The sequence below is a fragment of the Mustela putorius genome, unplaced genomic scaffold (genome assembly GCF_011764305.1).
Source record: "Mustela putorius furo isolate JIRA1106 unplaced genomic scaffold, ASM1176430v1.1 tig00000832_pilon_pilon_pilon, whole genome shotgun sequence".
Taxonomy (NCBI): domain Eukaryota; kingdom Metazoa; phylum Chordata; class Mammalia; order Carnivora; family Mustelidae; genus Mustela; species Mustela putorius.
Window position 1 is genome coordinate 6,894,620 of NW_025421491.1, and position 19,652 is coordinate 6,914,271.

A 19,652-nucleotide genomic window follows, 5' to 3' on the forward strand; every position below is an offset into this window, starting at 1 on the left:
ATGTTACTGCTGTGAGAGGATAGGTGAACAGGGAGTAGCTTAATTAATGCAGTAGAATGAGAAAGTGCCACATAAACTTAATGCAGATATTCCAAACCAAGCCCAAGTTCTCTTGAGATAATATGGTCGTCTTATGTTCTAAATAAGTCCAGTTCTTTTGCGTGAGTTTTTCTCTCAATGTGGCATTATTAGCTAAGATAGAACATAGAGACATATAGGTTACAATATTTTCTGTAGAAAGATGAAGGCAATTAAAATAGTTTTTTTTTTTTTTTAAATCTCCAGCCTAGGTGGTTGTTTTTTTGTTTTGTTTTGTATTTAAGAAGCTTAGCCCTAGAAGGTAACAAGTTAATAATGTTAATGGCAAGAAAAGCAGTTAACAGTGACCTTCTAAACACACAACATGGTCATTTACAGTATCTACTGTTAATGCTAGAAACAGAAAAGCTTTTATTTTTTTTTAATTAATTTATTTATTTGTCAGAGAGAGAGTGCACAAACAGAAAGAGCAGCAGGCAGAGCAGGCGGAGGGAGAAGCAGGTTCCTCGCCAAGCAAGGAGTCCAGTGCAGGGCTTGATCCCAGGACCCGGAATCATGACCTGACCCGAAGGCAGATGCTTAACCAGCTGAGCCACCCAGGTGGCTCTAGAAGAGCTTTTAATAGGAATCCATCCATCTCATGAGAGACTCCTGAAATGGACAGAAGTATAATTGAGGCAAGGCCTTCTGGGAAAGGAACATGGTATGTTGGGTCCATGTCAGAGAGTTGTCTGTATTCCCAGCTAACTCTTCTCTGATGAAGAAGACAGCAGTGCCATTCCTGATTGCTGACTTTGTCAAACTTGACTTAGAAGGAGTCTGCTGAAAATAAAAATAAGAAGCAACTTGCAAAGAAGAGATATTGAAAAGAGGTTCACAATCTAGTTTTCAACGTTAATGTTTCAGTGCCTGAGAGAAAATGTGATTTACAGCCCTACTTAATAAGAAAATTGTTTCTTCATTACCAGTATATTACCACTAATACAGTTCCTTAATTTGCTTCATAACAAAAACTCAATCGTTCTATAACCTGTTTAAATTTGAATGAAATAGGTAGAGGGAAGGAGAGTATAGAACATTTCGGCGTGGTCATAAAATTTTCCGCTGTATTGTATTAGAATCAATGATGCTGAAATGGGAGATGTCAGTTCTAACTCGGTTACCAATTTCAGGGGAAAAACTGAGCACCTCCTACATCCATCTAGCTTTAGGATTTATTGGTTTGGGTCCTTCAGAAAAACTTGGATATTGATCCTGTGGAATAAACCAATACCAATTTGAGTAAAACAGCAGTATATCAGATGCTTGCTCCTGATTTTCTGTGATTCCAGAAGGGATAGCACTTCATAACCCAAGATGTCAGGGCAATTTCTGACTCAACCATAGATTCTAAACTCTGATTAAACTTTGGTATTATAATAAGCGACATAATGTTTGATTTATTCTTGCCTGTTTTGTTCATATAGAATGAGTCTGCTTTTTTGCTTCTGCTCATTTATTCAGCAAGTAATCACTGTGCCCCTGCTGACCCCAGGCACTCCACTACTGTAGGAAAGTGTGGTGGGGAGCTAGCTGTGGTGGAAGATGGACCTGCCTACCACTCTAGGGCAGTTAACATCTGTCTTTCAACCCTTTTGTAACTATGCCATATGGTAGAAATTTTATTTCTCCATTTACAGCTAAGGCCTGGAGAATTTTTTTTTTTTTTAAGTGTCCACGGCCACGAATGTGGGAGGTGGTGAAGCCAGCATTCAAAACCAAATGGACCAGGTTATTTCTACTTCATTACTGTCAGAATTTCCTTTTTCCCTTTCCTTTTGTTTACAAATACATACTGGCTCAGTTTATTGATTTGTGCTCTCTGGTAGATGTGTATTCCTTTGCTATAGTCATATATTTGTTTACTGTTATCTCACACTGAGCCCTTCCTAAATTTTAGAATTGTTGAGGCACCTGGGTGGCTCAGTTGTTAAGCATCTGCCTTCAGCTCAGGTCATGATCCAGGGGTTCTGGGATCAGAAAGCCTGCTTCTCCCTCTCCCACTCACCCTCTTTGTGTTCCCTCTCTCACTGTGTCTCTCTCTGTCAAATAAATAAATAAAATCTGTTAAAAAAAAAAGAAGAAGAAAAAAATTTAAAAAAAATTTTAAAAATTTAGAATTATGACTTATGATGATTAGAGGTCAGCAAACTATGACATGGGCCATACATGGCCAGTTACCTGTTTCCGAATACGAAGGTTTCTTAGGGGAGAACCAATCCCATTAGTTTACCTATATAGCTACTTTCTTGCTCCAGAGGCAGAGTGGAGTCGTTGCAAGAGACACCATATGGCCTACGAAGTTGGAGGCATTTACTATCTGGGTCCTTAGAGAAAAATCCCTGATATGGGTCATGAGAAAAATAATAGGAGGGGCACCTGGCTGGCTCAGTTATTTAAGCATCTGACTTTTGGTTTTGGCTCAGGTCATGATCTCAGGGTCATGAGATCAAGCCCCCAGTCGGGCTCCAGGCTCAGCAGGGAGTCTGCTTGAGATTCTCTCTCTCTCTCTCCCTCTGCCCCCCCCCCCGCCCACCTGCTCTCACTTTCTCAAACAAATAAATCTGGGAAGAAAGGAAGGAAAGAGGAATATTAGGAAGTGTTTATATTTCAGATACTACCATGACAGGTTCATTTCACTAAGGGAGTTTTCATTTTGGTTAGAGGCAGACCAATACAGTGTTCGAGAAGAATTTTTACTGATTTTATGGCCTTAGGCTAGATGAGTAACCTTGGTTAGCTTTTTTCACGTGTATGGTGTAGATGCTGATAAGACAGTTCGTGTTTGTTGAACAAATTATGACAGTTGCTCTGTGTTCAGCATTTACCATAATGCCTGGCACGCTGTAAGTGTTCGGTTTGTTTTAAAAAAGCACATGCTGCCCAGAATCAAATCCCAGCTGTCATCCAACCATGTAAATTTGTGTCAATCAAATAAGTCTCCTTACTTGAAGTCTCATTACTTCCCTCTGTAAAGTGGGGTTTAATAATACCAACCTCGTTTTAATGATTTGGTGAGGGCTCAATGACGTATAATCTATGAGAAACACTTAGCACAGTTCCTGGTAGACAGTAAATTAACTGTCTTCAATTAACCTGAAGTGTTATAGTTGTCACAATTATAAGCATTATTCTGATTTTTCAGAGAACTTATATTCACTACTAAGTAGCAATGCCAAAGGTAAATGAACAGATAGATTTTTTTTAATTAGAAAAAGCATAAGTGTTCTGTATCCGTATCTATTGGTATAATAGAGGTGATAGTTACAGATACATGCTAAGAAAAACAACCTAAAACCAGATTATTTTTTATGAATATACATTGTATAGTAAAGTACCTGCAGTTAAATTTTATGTCTAGCTGAAAATTCAACCCAGATAATATTAAATGCGACTGCATTTCAAGATAATGTTTCATTTCTTGCGGGTATTTTGAACCTCTTGGAAGTTCATATTAAATGGACGGAGACTGATACAGGTAGCACTTTAAGCATCGCATATGATGATGAAGTTAAAAAGTTCAATCTCATGTTGCTTGCCTTGGGCTACATGACTGAACTCTGCAGAATTAAATTGTTTCTCTTCCCCCTCTGGTAGTCATTAATGTGGGAGCAGCACCATGTGATTTACTGCTGGATGTTCACCAACATCAACCAGACACTCAGGTTCTGGGCATCGCCCTGGTTCCTGGGGGCAAAGGGATATGAATAAGGTAGCTCCGTCATGTTGCTTCCAGCCTTTCCTGCACGCTCCCTCCTGGGGAGAGACACGAGTTTCTTCCATCCTGCTGGTAGGGCACGTCAACAGCCCAGAGGAAGGAGAGTGCTCGGCCTCAGTTTTAATGAAGGCATTGATGAGAAGTTGGCATGTGAGTGATTTTTCAAGAAGAATTGAGATTTGCCCGGTTATAGAGCACCAAACAGAAGGAATTTGAGAATTGTCATTAATAAGTCAAAGGGCTTGCCCTGATCTCCAGGGTAGAGGAACCAAACATTAGCCTGCTTCTCACATCTCCGTTGTTAGCTGTCTGTGATGGATCTGACACTTAACAAGGTGTCCCGTGACTCAGTAATAGGATTCTTAGTTATCACTCATATTTAACTTTTTGCCAGGTTTGGGGAAAAAAGGAGCATGACCTGGGAACATGAAAATGTGCTCACATACTCTTCATGGAGGCCTCATAGTAGCGTGCTGCCCCAAAATGAAGGGAACGAGACAAAGGGACAATGGCTGCTCCCTTTTGAGGAAGCCTTCCCTCAGGGTTATGACTAAGGACAAGTAAGATACAGTCCTGTTCCTGGACCAGAAGGTAACATCCTTCCTAACGATGCCGAGAGAACTCGTGTTGGCACTGGGCATAGATGGAAGAAGTGGCCTGTTCTTTGGTGCCCATGGCATGTCAGCCATTGGTGGTGAGGTGTTCATACACACGGAGCATGGCATTGACTGCTTCTTTTCATGGAGTTAGAGGGTCCCAATTCAGAAAGCTAGTCAGGTAGTTTGCTTAAAATGTCAGAGTGAGAGGGCACCTGGGTGGCTCAGAGGGTTAAAAGATCATGACCTGAGCCAAAGGCAGAGACTTAACCCACTGAGCCACCCAAGCGCCCCCAGAATTGTGGCTTTTAATGGAAATCTGTAATTCTCTTTTAGAAAAATGCTTCCTGGAGTTTTTAAGCGGGATGGTTTACAGCCTAAACACCTCAGCCATCAACCATTTTGCCCATCTCAGCCACCCTTCCAACTTCTGACCTCTTAGAATTTTGTTAGAAGAGCAAGAAATCAAGGTGAGGCGAGCCTGACTGAGTCTCACCTCAAAAGATGCTCAGTATAACCCTTAAGTCTTCCAGGCAGCAAAAGCCCAAATTTTAAGAATTAAGAGACGCTTGAGGCATCTGGCTGGCTCCGAAGTGCACGCGATTCTTCATCTCGGGGGTATGATTTTGAGCCCCATGTTGGGTGTAGAGATTACTAAAAAAGAATAAATAAGTAAACTTTTATAAATAAAGTAAATATAAATAAAATCTGAGAGACTCTTGAAATGGTAGAAGGAGTTTAGAACCAAAGACTTGTCAAAAGTGTGCTGTGTTTCGTGTATCTGGTAGGACTGTTCGAGTAGTTAACTGTGAGAATAGGTTTATCTCTCTTATTTCTTAATTTACTTTCTGTTCTTGTTGGATATAATTTCTAAGGTAGACTCTGAGAGCATGACAAAATCTGGACAGAAATTTTGTGTTCCTTGCCTATGAGTTTGAATTCTACCATTTCACAAGAGAAACATAACCCTCATTGGGCAATCTCATGCCTAATGCTGTTCTGAAATTTAACAATAGTTGTTACTCAGGGATTCTGAGGTGTAGGCGACTGTTGCTTATTGGCTAGTCCAGTCTCTGGATTGGGCAAAATGACTACAGTGCATCATGAAGCCTTCTGGTGTTTGCATGGACCATGGCAGGTTTTCTTAGTCTCAGCCTTAACAGTGTTTTGGGCCCAATTGTTCCTTGTTGATACCATTCTGTTCATTTTAGGACGTTTAAGTAGTGCTGTCCCTCCCACCACAAGCCAGCAACACACCCCCTGCCCCATTGTGACAACTAAAACTGTCTCTGGTGTTTGCTGGATGTCCCCTGAGAGGAGATGGAAGCAGAAGCTATCTGGTTACTAACCTCTGGACTGTGGTACAGGGATCTCCAGTGATGTCCAGCTTTAAATACGTGAGCAGGGAAACACCACGAGACTCTGTCTCATCTTAATGTCAGCTGTGACACTGAAGTCAGCGTTTTGTACATGGGAGGTAGCCAGTGGACATTTTTTTGTTTGTTTGAGAAGAATAGATAAACAAAACACAGGCTCAAACAAAGATGATAAATTCTCATTTATCAGGTAAAAGCAGTTATCTGGTAAGCCATGAAATGTAGTTGCATAGCTTAGAGACAAATCAGCACAAAATTTTTATTTTTTTTGAAGATTGCTTATTGCATATTTGTCACATAGACAGTGAGAGATGGAGAAAAACTGCCTTCCTGGCTTTGTTTTTGTATTCTTCCAAAAGCAATTCACTCTCCCCTGGTGCACTGTTTTAAAATAGCAGATGGTGGTTAGTGTCCACATAGCAATCAGGGACACGTGTTCCCAGCTGGAGGAGGCCCATCCTTTCCCTCTGGTCCCGTGATAAGAGACCAGCTAAAATGGCAAGGTGGACACACCCAGTCTCCCCTCAGAAATGGTCATAAAACAGCAGGACAGTTGTCCATCTGGGACTCACATTATCTAGAAGCATCCTTTTTGTTGCAAGAACAGGAACTCCATGTAATTCCTTCTTTTTTTTTTTTCTTTTTTTAAGATTTTATTTATTTATTTGACAGACAGAGGTCACAAGCAGGCAGAGAGAGAGGAGGAAGCAGACTCCCTGCCAAGCAGAGAGCCCGATACGGGGCTCAATCCCAGGACCTTGAGATCATGATCTGAGCTGAAGGCAGAGGCTTTAACCCACTGAGCCACCCAGGTGCCCCCATGTAGTTCCTTCTTGATGCAGAGGTGATGAACATAAATTTCAAGCCTTCTTGATTGCTTCTTTGTTTATTTCTCTAAATAAGTAATAACTTTTTTATTCCTGGTGTTCTGGCATGTTACAAGAACATTATCACTTAAACTCAGATTTCTGAAAGTCTGTTTTTATATGTAAGAAAGTTATTATGTTGGTATTGGATTTAAGGCCCAAGTATTGAAACTGCCAAAGAAATATGTATGACTAACTCGTAAAATTAAATTTGGGGGATAGAGCATAATTGAGTCGTAACACCTCTACTAAAATATGTTGTATTTCTTTTTTCCCAAATGTATGTGGACTTCTCTTTTTAAGCCAAAAAACCTCTGCTTCTTTTTATTCATCTTTCCCCTCTGGTCATTTCAGAAAATGATTGAATCTTACATATCTGGTTTTCACATTACAGCTGCACATAAAAAGGTTGATCACACTGCTTTTTCAAACACTAATGTCCATTCAAGTCACTGAGGCAGTTGGTAAACATAGGTTCAGAGATGGAGATCTGGAGTGGGTGCTGAGACCCAGGTATACTGGCCCCATTGACCCATGGACTGGCTTTGGAGGGATAGTTTCTAGTAGCACTGCATGCCCCTCATACCTTGCCGATGTAGGAGACTGAGACAGGGAATAAGAAATTGGAAGGGAAAACCATCCTTATCGATGGTGGGGGTGTTCTTAATGTATTATCAAATGTCACCAAGTGAGCTCTGAAGACCAAGCAAATTAGAAAATTCTTACTATCTTCCTACATATGCAACTGTGACTAGTTGACTTGTCCCTTTATAGTTCCTCTCACTGGTACAGTGTGGACAACTGGTAGCCTGTTAAATGTGATTATACAGGAGTTTTGTGAGCCACAACCAGTGGTATCTTGAAATACCAATGGTGGGAGTCTTTACACCACGGAAAATCATTGAACATTATAAATCACACTTTTTTTTCCTGGAGATAATGAGTTCCCAGCATCCCCTGTCTCTCAGTCTCTGAGAAAAGTCACTTTGCCTTATTTCCAGCAGAGGACATGACCTCTTCTTTTCTGACTTAGAGTCTGGAGCTTCTTATAGTACCGTGTTGTTTTCAGGCTAACCACACAGCTCCGTGAGAAACAAGTTTATTCCCGTAGCAAACAGGGAACAGAGAAATCAGGAAAAGTCCTAGGGGTGCCTTTTTGTGAATGTGCCCAGCAAGGCCACGAGAGTGCTGGTGAGTCTGAATCCTTACAAGTGGATCTCCTTCAGGTGGTATTTTATACTCTTCCATCATGGGGAGATGTGAAAACTGGGTCAGGTATAATTGGAATGACAGATGTACGGGTTAGCCTCAGAGCATCAACACAATTCAGTTAACAGGCCAGCCAACTACAGAAACCTTGTAGAGACTTCCGTGACACCCGTCGTTTCGCAATTACGGAGTCAGTGATTCCGGGACCATGCACAGCTGTTCCCATCACTTGTTTGTACAGTCCGACCCATATTTGGGGCTTAAGTGAGATTTGTTATAAGACTTTAGTTCAAGCTTGCTTACCTGTTTCTACGTGCCTTTATTTCATAAAATATGATTACTAGGTAATAAATATCTGGTCATTTGTTGCCCTGATCAGAATTATTTTCTACTGGACAGGTTTTCTGATGGCTACTTGCTAATATTTGCAAGCACATCATCATATCTTCTTTTAATTAAAAGTATGTAAATCTACTTTCCAAAAAAAAATGCACTCTTAAAAAAACCATTTTTTTCTGGTATGTTACCTTTTTAAAATTATACTTATAAGTTAAACCTGAATCTGTCTACTTTATTCCACAGAATTTGAGTTGTAAGTTCTAATAACTTAGGCTCACAAAATTGCATCCCATAATAATATTTAGAATTGCAGAAATAACTTAATTAGGCTGAAAATGAGTAATTCTAAACTGTACTGAAATTGGCCATAGTCATTATTAATTGATTAAATGATTAGGCAGATCAGTCAACATTTAATTGGAAATATTAAAGATAAGAATATTTAGTAGATTTTAGTATTTCTGTCATTGTTTTTATTTTACTGTTAACATTAAACGAGTGATTTATCACAAGGTCAGACTATATTTGTCTTCTTATTGCCCTTTCTACTCTAGTTTAAAATTTCAAGATATGGGGGTGCCGAGGTAGCTCACTTAGTTAAGCGTCCAACACTTGATCTCGACTCAGGTCTTGATTTCAGAGTTGTGAGTTCAAGCTCTGCATTGGGCTCCACGTTAATTAAAGGAAACTACTTAAATAAAGTAAAATTTCAAGACGTATAATTTTTAACTCAAAGAAAATAGGTATATTTGTACTGTATCTGAACTTTAACTCTGCATATATTCTTGCAGCACATGGAGAAATTCTCCTACGTCATTTTCTTTGTTTATTTCTTTATAATATCAGAATACACAATTTCTAGCTTTCTATAAAAAAAAATCTAGGATTATTCAAGTGATTGCTTTCTCAAAATTTGTAAATTTAACCTTTATACATTCCATATAATACTGGTTTTATTTTCTCATATTCCAGTAGTCAGAATAATTGAAACTTAACTACTAAAAACGAATAATAAAAAGCTTTACATTATTCTAAAATTATTCTTTAGTAGTTAATGCTTTATGTAATGATAATTAATCTATTAATGTTGTTCTTTATTTTTTAAAATAAAGAGAACTTTGTACATTACTTACTAATTAATTTTTTAAGGAGGTCCCACACCCAATGTGGGGCTCAAACTCATGACCCTGAGATCAAGAGTTGTGTGCTCTACCAGCTGAGCCAGCCAGGCACCCATTAATCTTGCTTTTTAAGAAGGCATTATAATTATTGTACATTTGAAAACGATTTTAACCTCAGCCTAGCTGCAACTTTCTCAGGTATCTTCATGCTGATATTTTTTTTAAAGTATAAAATTTTCTAATTTTGGTTGTCTAAAATAAAGTTTGCTTCAATTTGACATCTATTTAGAGTTAATTTTTTGTGGCTAAAGCGTTGTTTTTTGGACAGTGGATTGTCTAATCATTTTGTATAGCGTAGGGAGCTGCCACTTTGCTCCTGTATTATATTTGTATAATACTGATTTTTAGAAAATGGAATTTAGTGTTGAAACCAGCCCAGGGCTTGTTGGCCAAGGCCTACCTTACAAAGATATAAAATGCAATATAAAATGCATAGAGTCCATTTTTAAGCTTATAAACTCATATGCTTTGTGTATACTAGCATTTCAGTTTAAGTGGTCTCTTGTCTTAGAGATGGATAGAGCTATTCTAAAAGAAGAAATTAAGCCTTCCCTGCCAGCAGAATTCAGCTAGATGAATATTGAGAAACCTGTTTGTCATCTTAGAAGCTTAAGAATTAAATATGAATAAACAAAGATCATCGTTTCTTAGATGTCTGTGTAAGTCTGGGTCAGTATTTCTATCTGACTTCAAGCATTCTGAGAAAGATCCCAGCGTCTATTATTCTGGACAAATTTTCTTCATTATGATATGGAAGATTTACTTTGAATATGAATGAAGGTGGATTGGAATTTAAATGGCTTTAAAATGTGAATCTTTTTATTTATTATTTTACATTTTGAGAAGAAAATGAAGGTGGAGAAAAGAAAACCACAGGTTTAATTTTCAGGTGAATTCTCTTTGGGGGGAATTACAGTCCTAGAGGGTCTCAATGCTCTGCATTTAGTGGATGATATTGTGAATAATTTCCCCCTGGAAAGGAGCCCTGCGACTCGAGGGGGTTGACGTTCGAGTCCTAGCCAGAAGGAAACTGGCGGGAGATGCCAGCTCGATGGTGGAACAGCGGCGCGGGAGACTGGCAGGATTACGAGCTGCTCTTTCTCTTCTGCTGTCCTTGCTGTGGCCCAGAACAGCTGGAGTGCCTTCCTCCCGTGTCAGCAGATAAGAACCAGCTGGACAGAGCCCTTGTCTTCGAGAGGTTCCAAAGGGAGCCATTCGTACCCCTGTTCTTCCAGGCTCCCATGTGGGTACTGCCTAGTACATTTGACATTAGATTATCACACGCTATTTTACCACCTCTGGCCACGTTATCACATGTTCTATTTGAGTACTATGAGATTGATGGCTATGCCTCACCTTGTCCACATACACCAGTGTGAAACTGCGTGGGGCCTTCAATGTCCAGAGTGCAGGAGCAGCCCTGATAATGTCAAGAGAGCCCCCAAACACTTCCCACCCAATGTTGTGTCACTCAGTTCTTTGCCTTCTCAGATTGATGGGTCAAGACTCTTGCATTGGGAGACACCAGCAAGAATTGTAGGCTCGTCGCGTAGTTCATTCCATTTACTTACTTGACTTATAAATGGATTTTGTGTCCTGAATGATTTTTTCTGTTTGACTGGGACTCTGCAAATCTGGGTGTGACAAAGGGGTTTGGTAGCCATTTTGAATGAGACCGAAGAAAAGTTAAATGAATTAAATAAAAATGTTTCACTTGATGCTTTATTAAAATGCCATTTGAGTTCTAGACTGGGAGGTTTTGCCTCGATCAGCAGAAATTCCGAGGGGACACAGAAAGCCAAATATCTATCACGGATCCTGTCCTTGGATCATCATTCTTTTATCCCACTGCTTCACCTTCCCCTGCCCCAAACTCTCTCACTTCTAATTCGTACACAGGAGATGCCCTAGAGACAGTGTCCTGCCCCTGCACAGCCATGGTGTTCACTGGGGGGCCTGCGGTCAACGAGTGCAAGGCGGCATGGACTGGGACATACCAAATGTGAGGACTGCTGTGAGTTGTTGAGGCACGATGGGTTTTGTTGCCGGTGGCCCTGTGACTTGGGTCATGCAGGCACCCTGTGTTTTTCTAGGAGCAGCGGCCACTGGTAACTCCGGGGCCAAATTCATGCACGGTGTAGGCTCAGAAGATACCATTGTCTGGCAGTCTCTTTGCAGTTAGTACAGCCTGAGGAGAGGCTTAATGATGAATATTACCACATCTTAGAAACAAGAAAGAGGCAGTCACATAAACGTGCAGATTGGTGAGGGAAATACAAGGGAGAGAGCCTGTAGGTGTTTCTTAGAGCTAAGAGAGAGAGAAACAGTCATTAAGGTCCAGGAGAGGAGACAGTTCATGGCTGTGGTTTGAAGGGAGCCCACCTCTGGGGCATCTGGCTTTTCGCTCTGTGGCCCAGAAGCTGCTCTGTCAATAACTCACAGGTGATCAGACTCTCCTCCACTGCCAAAACTTATTTTATCCTTTTCAAGCATGACTACCATCCTTTACTTTGTGGAAGATAAAGCAAATTGCCAAGTGGATGGGAAGCTTGTGTGAACGGGTTGGCAGGTTCTCACTGTACAGGAGAGCTCGGTGCAGAAAGCGAGCTGAAAATGTATCATGGCTTAGCAAGAATGGACTTCCAAAGCAGCGGTACTGAATGAGAAGACATTAGAGATGGGTGACCTTGAGCCCTGATGCTCCTGGAGGCAGAAACGTCCATCTGACAACCATCTAAAGAGAGTCAGAACCACCTTGGATATCCGATATCTGGCTTTTCTCCTGCACAGTGTTTGACCTCCACCTTCTGAGCTCTGTACTGACTGTCAACGTCATCATGATGGTGGTAGCTCCTGGTTTTGCAGTCACCTCTTTGTCTCAGTTGGAAAGAACAATAAGTGGTGTATAGGGAAGTTAAACAGTCGTTCTCTTTACGTCAACAGTGTGGATCTTTGTCTTTGAGTGAAGGATTAAAGGATTGAGTGGAGGAATGTTGCTGAATATTCCTAATTGGGAAGCGCTGAGTTTTGAGTGACATTTCTCTGTGAGAAGGATGCTTTTCTTTGGTATGATAAAACTAATAAATAAGACATCTGTGTGGGCTTAGGCATCTGCAGTTTCTCTATAAGCTGAGCTAGGGCAAGATACAGACTCAGAGGGGGAATTGTTTTACTTCTAATAAAAATGGAATACACACGGGAGGAAGAGTTCTTGTTCTAATTACCATAACTTTACAAATGGAAACAGAGAGGTTATTACACTTTGATCAATCAGGGATCGTGACGCTGATCTTGGGGAAGGTGGCAAAGCATGTCGACAGGTAAGATGTGCTTTAAGGTAAAATGGGGCATGGTATGTTTTAACAAATTAGAGTTGGTTGACGATGGTTTATTGTTTGTGACATTATTGCCCAAAGGACAGTTGAATGAAAAAACAAAAATTATATTTAACTAGGGTTAATATAATTGGCTGTAGGTCACTATATTTACAGATGTTCCGTATGTTTTTCAAATACGGTCAGTGGACAGGCCGGCTCTCTGCAGACTGGATCACGTTCAAAATAGGTATAATTATTTTACACTCCGAGGCAAGGCTGTCCTTCATGAAGGAACACAATCAGATGTCGGGGACAGGGTACGTTTTTTGCATTAGAAGCAGACACAATCCTTTTACCTTTAAAGCTGACTTGAGGTTATTCTAGAAGAGGAGTTTATTTCTTAGAGGGAAGAGATGTTTCAATGTGCAGACACTTTGGGGCATTTACTGTTCACCTAAAAGCAGCTAAAGATTGGTTCACTTCAGCCGGAATCCTTTTATTACTACTAAGCTACCCTCATTAAACCAGATGAGCATGCACGGCTCTGTTTCCGAGGTCATTCGAAAGTCCTGGTCGGTGATTAAAATGTTGGGCAGAATCTGCCTAATCATCCCAGCCCACGTCACCCCCCACCCCCCGGGAGGACTGATGCATAAGAAACATAAACATGTGCGTGAACCGCGAGCCGGTACCTTTTCATGCTAAATGTGGTTCCCCACGTCTCCTCTGATTAGAGGTGTGCTCTGAACAGGCCGAGACGGGGCCATGCCGAGCAATGATCTCCCGCTGGTACTTTGATGTGACCGAAGGGAAGTGCGCCCCGTTCTTTTACGGCGGATGTGGCGGCAACCGAAACAACTTTGACACAGAGGAATACTGCATGGCCGTGTGTGGCAGCGTCAGTAAGTGGACCTTCCTCGAGCCTGGCCACCTTTCGTCTTTTCTCGCCACTGACTCCGCTCTCTGTAACAGATCGGTTTTCCTGGTCCTTGGGAACGGGTCTGTTGCTACCACTAACCACGTTCTCTGTCCACTTCCTCTAATTGCCGGGCGTCTCCTTGCGTCTGTTCCACCCCGAGCCCACATCTCCGTCTTTCTCTAATAAAGCATGGCCCTGGATGTGTTCTTCTACTAGCTGTGGTGCATTCGTCTTGCAATCTCTAGGGACTTCTTTCGAATCCCTCTCTTTAAGCCAAGCTGAGGTCGCTGTTTTGACTTCTCAGCTGTCTTCTGCAAGTGTCTGCGTACGTGTTTGTCTGTGCACCTGTGTGTTCGGGTCTGTGCATGAGCAATATGTGTGCAAACAAGGCTGACCACCGGAAGCCCGGCCGATGCAGCTTTGGTTGCCTCGGCAAGGCGGGTTGTTGTGATGAGTACCTTTAAGTTATGTTGTAACATGCGACTTTGATTGTGTCAGCAGCGAATGTGATTGAATCGAGCATATGCACTTCAAATGCCGGAGGATAGAAAGTCCCCAGTGGCCTCAGAGCTTTTGCTGGGCCGGTTGCAATATTGATTTTTCGTGTCTTCTCTTGGAAGCAGAAGAAAGCTGAAGGTTTCACGTTAGAAACCTTGAATGACAAGAGACTTGGGGAATATAATTTTCCAAGCCTTTTCTTTCAAACTTCTGGCTATTCATAACTCCAGGGGATAAAGACATACAGTGACAGTGACTCAAATGTGAGATGAAACACAGAGGTGGCACTCAGGAGGTAGTGAACCAGACATAGGGGACTTCTGTTCTTGCTGACAGCCTTCTGTGCGAAAATCCACATTTTTATTTATTTACTGTTGTTCGTGATTGGGAGAATTAAACTACCCAAGAAATAATTGCTCAACTTGAGAAATTAAAGATTAAACTCAGTGGGTGTGCATTTCTTTTTTGAGAGACTTCTGCCTTTTCTCCCTTGCTCTTGTAAGGGAGACAGGTACCATATCCTGCCTGGAATTCCTAGGGATTATATAAATTGTTTTCTGCTGTGATCACGGGCTTACACTAAACAACAAAAGGACCTGCACTGTTAAGACCTTGTATTGTGAAGCCCAGATCTAAGTGGAATCTAATAGAACAGTTCCTATTGGTCTCCTGAGTGAGGGATGACTCCATTTCTATCTTGTGTGAGAACAGGTGTAGGAATTGGTAACCCCAAGGGCTTCTCTTCTGGCTGCCTTTGGATGATGGTAGCTTCTAGCTCAAAAGACTCCTTTCTTCAGTTTCAAACAAAGAAGTTAATTAGGTCAGGTAACATGGAACACAATGGGGGATTCTGTTGCCTGGAGCCTCTTGAACAAAAGACTTTTGTTACAGAGATTCTAACTGGTTTAGCTGCTAAGGGAGATTTCTTGGCAAATTTCCAACTTTCTTTCTCCATTTCCCTGAGGTGGACTTATTTTTTGGAGTATAAATTGTGTGTGTGTGTGTGTGTGTGTGTGTGTGTGTGTGTGTGCGTGCGCGCGCGCGCGCACGCACATGCAATAAGAAAGAAGGTTTTTAAAAATTATTGCCAGTGAGGAGGAATTTGCCTTGAGTTAGAAATTACTCCCCCCGGCCCCCACAACCCTACTGCAGCCCGTGTGCACATGCTCTCCACATCATCAGTCTAATTTGGCTCAGGCTGGGGCGAGCCGTGGGCACCACAGGTCAGCCGGAGCCTCTGGATGGTATGCCTTTTGCTGAGAGCTTTGCCAAAGGTAAAGACTCCCAATGAAGATGTAATGATAAGCCAGACAGTCTGTATTTAGTTTCAGAAGGGCAGGTAGGTTATAGAGTAATTTATCAAGAAAGCAAATGTGAGAGGCTGAAGGTCCGAAGTATGGGCAGATCTAAGTGGACAGTAAAATAACACATGGCCCGTGCTGGGAGCTGGAGGTGCCCTGTGAATGGGGGATCGGTGTGAATCCTTGGGAACTGGAGATGCTTGGCACTAAGGAGGGAGAAAGAGAGCAGGAAATCTTGAACAGGTTACTTGGAAATGCTATTGAAGACCAAATACCCAGCACTCTAAGGTATTACTGTGGAAATAGATCTCTTAGGTTCATGTTTACTTTGGTTCCGTGCTGGAGCCCAACCTCAGGGTATTTGTTTAGTTTTGCTTTTTTTCCAATGTTTTTCTTTTTGTTTTTCCCTTTGGTCAGTGGAATCATGTAAGTTTCGACCATCATTTGCGTGTTTCTATTTTTTGTTTTTAGTTACGTTCTTTTATTTTCTCCATAGTGTCCCAAAGTTTACTCAAGACTACCCAGGAACCTCTTCCCCAAGATGCTGTTAAACGTATGTTGTCGTTCACTGGAGGGGGCTGGGGCGGGGAGGACATAGTCCAGTGCATGGATCATCACTTTCTTTGCATGGTTTTATGTGTCTCCAACACCTGTCTTTCAATAAAACGTTTATTTCCATTCCTTTGCTTTGTAATTATGTGCAATTTTGCCAGACAACTTGAGATCCCGGGCTAAGAGCACTGACTAAACTTCTATTTCTGATCTTTTTTTTTTTTTTTTTTTTTTTCAATTCAGTGTGGTTCTGTTATGTATTGTGTATATATAATATTATTGTGTTTTAGTTGGCATCACTATTTCCTAAAGCTGTCATGATGCCACAGTTTGAGAAGCCACAGATGTATAAGTGACTTGTTTCCTAGAAAAATACATAATATGCATGCATTGTACTAACTCATGGACTAATGTATATGCACAGACTTCAGTTCTGTGTTGTAAGGCACATGGTGAAGCCTTAGGAAGTGAAAGAGCCCGTCTAAATTTCCTAACCACCTCTTCTTCCTCTCTGTGAATGCACACTACTGGGACAGAAGTGCCTGACTTTGAGTTTTATCATATGGTTATAGAAGATTCATCTAAAGAAATCTTACATTAACCAACCTTAGAATGTCTGTGTCTTGTGATGATTCCACTTGGCATATTAGTCTAGCTTGCTTTTAAAATGTGGTGTTGGGACGCCTGGGTGGCTCAGTTGGTTGGAAGACTGCCTTCGGCTCAGGTCATGATCCTGGAGTCATGGGATCAAGTCCCGCATCGGACTCCCAACTCCATGGGGAGTCTGCTTCTCTCTCTGACCTTCTCCTCGTTCATGCTCTCTCTCACTGTCTCTCTCTCAGGTAAACAAGTAAAATGTGGTGTTAAACATTCTAGTACTTATTTTAAAATATGGATTATATCCAAAAATAGATTTATGCGTTTTTAGGCTAGGGATCTCACACACACACACACACACACACACACACACAAAATTGATGCTTATGGTTGTTGGAAAAAGAGATACAATTTCAGTGGTAGTTCAGATGTAATGAAAATTAGCATTTATTTATATTATCCTGAAAAAAAACCTGGTCTCCAAATAGATCTTTTTAAAAAATATATAAATAAGTGGCACTTGGGTGGCTCAGTAGGTTAAACATCCGACTCTCTCTCTCTCTCTCTCTCTCTTTTTTTAGATTTTATTAACTTATTTGACAGAGAGACACAGCGAGAAAGGGAACACAAGCAGGGTGAATGGGAGAGGGAGAAGCAGGCTTCTTGCCGCCAAGCAGGGGGCCCAGTGTGGGACTCGATCCCAGGACCCTGGGATCATGACCAGAGCCGAAGGCAGACTCTTAATGACTAAGTCACCCAGGTGCCCAGAATCTAACCCTTGATTTCCACTTGGGTCATAATCTCATGAGTCGTAAGATTAAGCCTTCCATTGGGCAAGTAGTGTGCTGCTTTCCTTCTCTCTTTACCTCTGTTCCTCTGCACATGTGCACATTCTCTCTTCCTCTCTCTCTCTCTTTCTCTCTCTCCCCCCCCTAAAAAAATAAATAAATCTTAGGGGCACCTCGGTAGCTCAGTCAGTTTAACATCTGCTTTCAGCTCAGGTCATGATTCCAGGGTCCTGGGAATGAGCCCCTCTTCAGCCTCCCTGCACAATGGGGGAGACTGCTTCTCTCTCCCTCTCCCCCTGCCCCTGCTCCTGTGCACGCTCTCTCTCTCATATAAATAAATAAAATCTTTGAAATAAAATCTTTAGAAGATAAATAAAATTTAAAAAGCTAAATAATAGAGAATTATATAATAATTTCATTATCGACCATAAAAATTTTTTAATGACCACCATAGGATTCAAATCCATTCACTTTATATATAACTTTTGAAGGATATAGGGGTTTTACTACTGCAATCAATGTACTTTCTGTGACTGTGACAAAGCATTTTTTTCCTAACGCCATCAAAACTATGACAAGTGAGTTGACACAGGACCAGAGAAAACTGGGTATTTACACTGTAGGATTAATAATATATTGATCTTCGTGGTGGGTTGCAATTTACCAGGCATTTTCACGGATCATTTATTTTTCTCAGGAGCACTTTGTGGGCATTTCCTTCATGTCCTTTATACATAGGAGAAAATGAGGCCGTGAGAGCCATCAAAATGTGGCAGGACCAGCTTTGAAACATAAATGAATTTGCGGCTATACACTGCACTCCGTACAACCAAGGATTTGATTCTGTTTTTTAGGTTAGAAAAATTACATTTAAAGTTCAGAGTGTATTTTAAGAATACAGAAAATAACAGAAAGAGGAAGAATATTAAAAACTTTTTTCTAAATGCACTGAATATAGCATCACTCAATAAATATATTTTCCCCCTTTCATAGAAAAAATATTTTATATCATGTTAGCATATAAAAGAATTACATTTTTCCATTCTTATTAATTAACAGAAATGATTACTTGATAACCTTATTTTCATGAGGGCCTCTGTGTGGCTCAGGCGATTAAGTGTCCGACTCTTGATTTTGGCTCAGGGTGTGATCTCCGTGGTGTGAGAGAGAGCCCCACATCGGTACTGGGTGCTCTCTCCCTCTGCCCCCACGTGTGTGTGCTTTCTCTCACTCTCTCTCTCTCAAATAAATAAATAAAATCTTTAAGAAATATATTTTACAAAATTTCTTTTACTTTCATGAATTTCTTCAATCCTCAGCTCTTCCAAACAGACCTTGAAAATCTCTCATTATTTTCTATTTTCCAGTAATATCCTCCAACTACTTGTAGTGTGTTTGGGATCATGACACATTTCCAGCCTAGGAGGTTGAAGTGGTTTTGGCAGCTCTATTTTCTTGTCTACCTACAGAGACTGTTCATCACGGCAAGTGGAGGGTTCTGCAGTGCTAGTACAAACAGACTAGAGAAAGCTTGTAATTTCTAGTTATTTATAGCCTGTGCAACGATGCTATCTTATTTATAGCGGAGTTTCACATTGGAATTAAAGAAGTCATGGTCATCTGGAGGTCAAATGCAGATAGCAGAATGTAGTCTGAGAAATGAGCCCAACAAAAAGGTGAACTAGCCTATTTGATTTGCCTCCTTCACCAGCCTAGGGTGGAGGGTCTCTCTTCAACAAAGTGGTTGTTTATGGGTTTCTCAGTTGGAGTTGCTTCTAGTCAAATAATAAATATGAAATGAGATAGAAAAAGCTCCTTAGTTAAACTGATGTTAACATTGCATATGTGGGGAAAATATGCAATGGTCTACAGTATAAATGCAATCATGTTCCTGTAAAAACATATTATGATCATATATTTCTAGATTTTAAATCTGTGTTATAAAAACCAACTTTGGTTATTGCAATTTTAAGGAACGTGGGTTTTTTTTTTTAATTTTGTTTTTTTTTTTTTAATTTTGTTGTTGTAGATAAGGATCTAAACCACAGATTAAAAAAGAGAGAAATAAGAGGCTAAGAGATTTCATTTTACTCATAAACTTGTGGATTTGTATCCTTTGTAAGATCTTTTTCCTGTTGGAGATGTAGTACCCAATGATACCAGAGTTGTTTCTGACATTAATCTGGTGTCTGCCCATTTGTGTTTGTGAACAACAACTAATCTTAGGTCAGTCTATAAATATTTATTGATTAGTTTGTGTTGTGAACAAGAGAGAATGATTTTTTTTTTCCCTAGCGTTCTTCCCATCAGATTGCAT

General features: G+C 40.7%; 1 protein-coding gene across 7 annotated transcripts in view; it reads left to right on the forward strand.

The window, feature by feature from the left end:
* LOC101686001 (amyloid beta precursor protein) overlaps nucleotides 1-19,652 on the forward strand; it is a 262,841-nt gene that overhangs the window by 149,694 nt on the left and 93,495 nt on the right. For 2 of the 7 annotated variants that reach the window (XM_045085177.1, XM_045085178.1), the window contains exons 7-8: nucleotides 13,415-13,582; nucleotides 15,895-15,951. The exons of 2 other annotated variants lie outside the window; for them this stretch is intronic. In XM_045085177.1, coding sequence (XP_044941112.1) covers nucleotides 13,415-13,582; nucleotides 15,895-15,951 — 225 coding nt within the window. The remainder of the gene's footprint in view (nucleotides 1-13,414; nucleotides 13,583-15,894; nucleotides 15,952-19,652) is intronic. 3 more of the 7 variants (XM_045085179.1, XM_045085180.1, XM_045085181.1) reach the window with 2 other exon arrangements.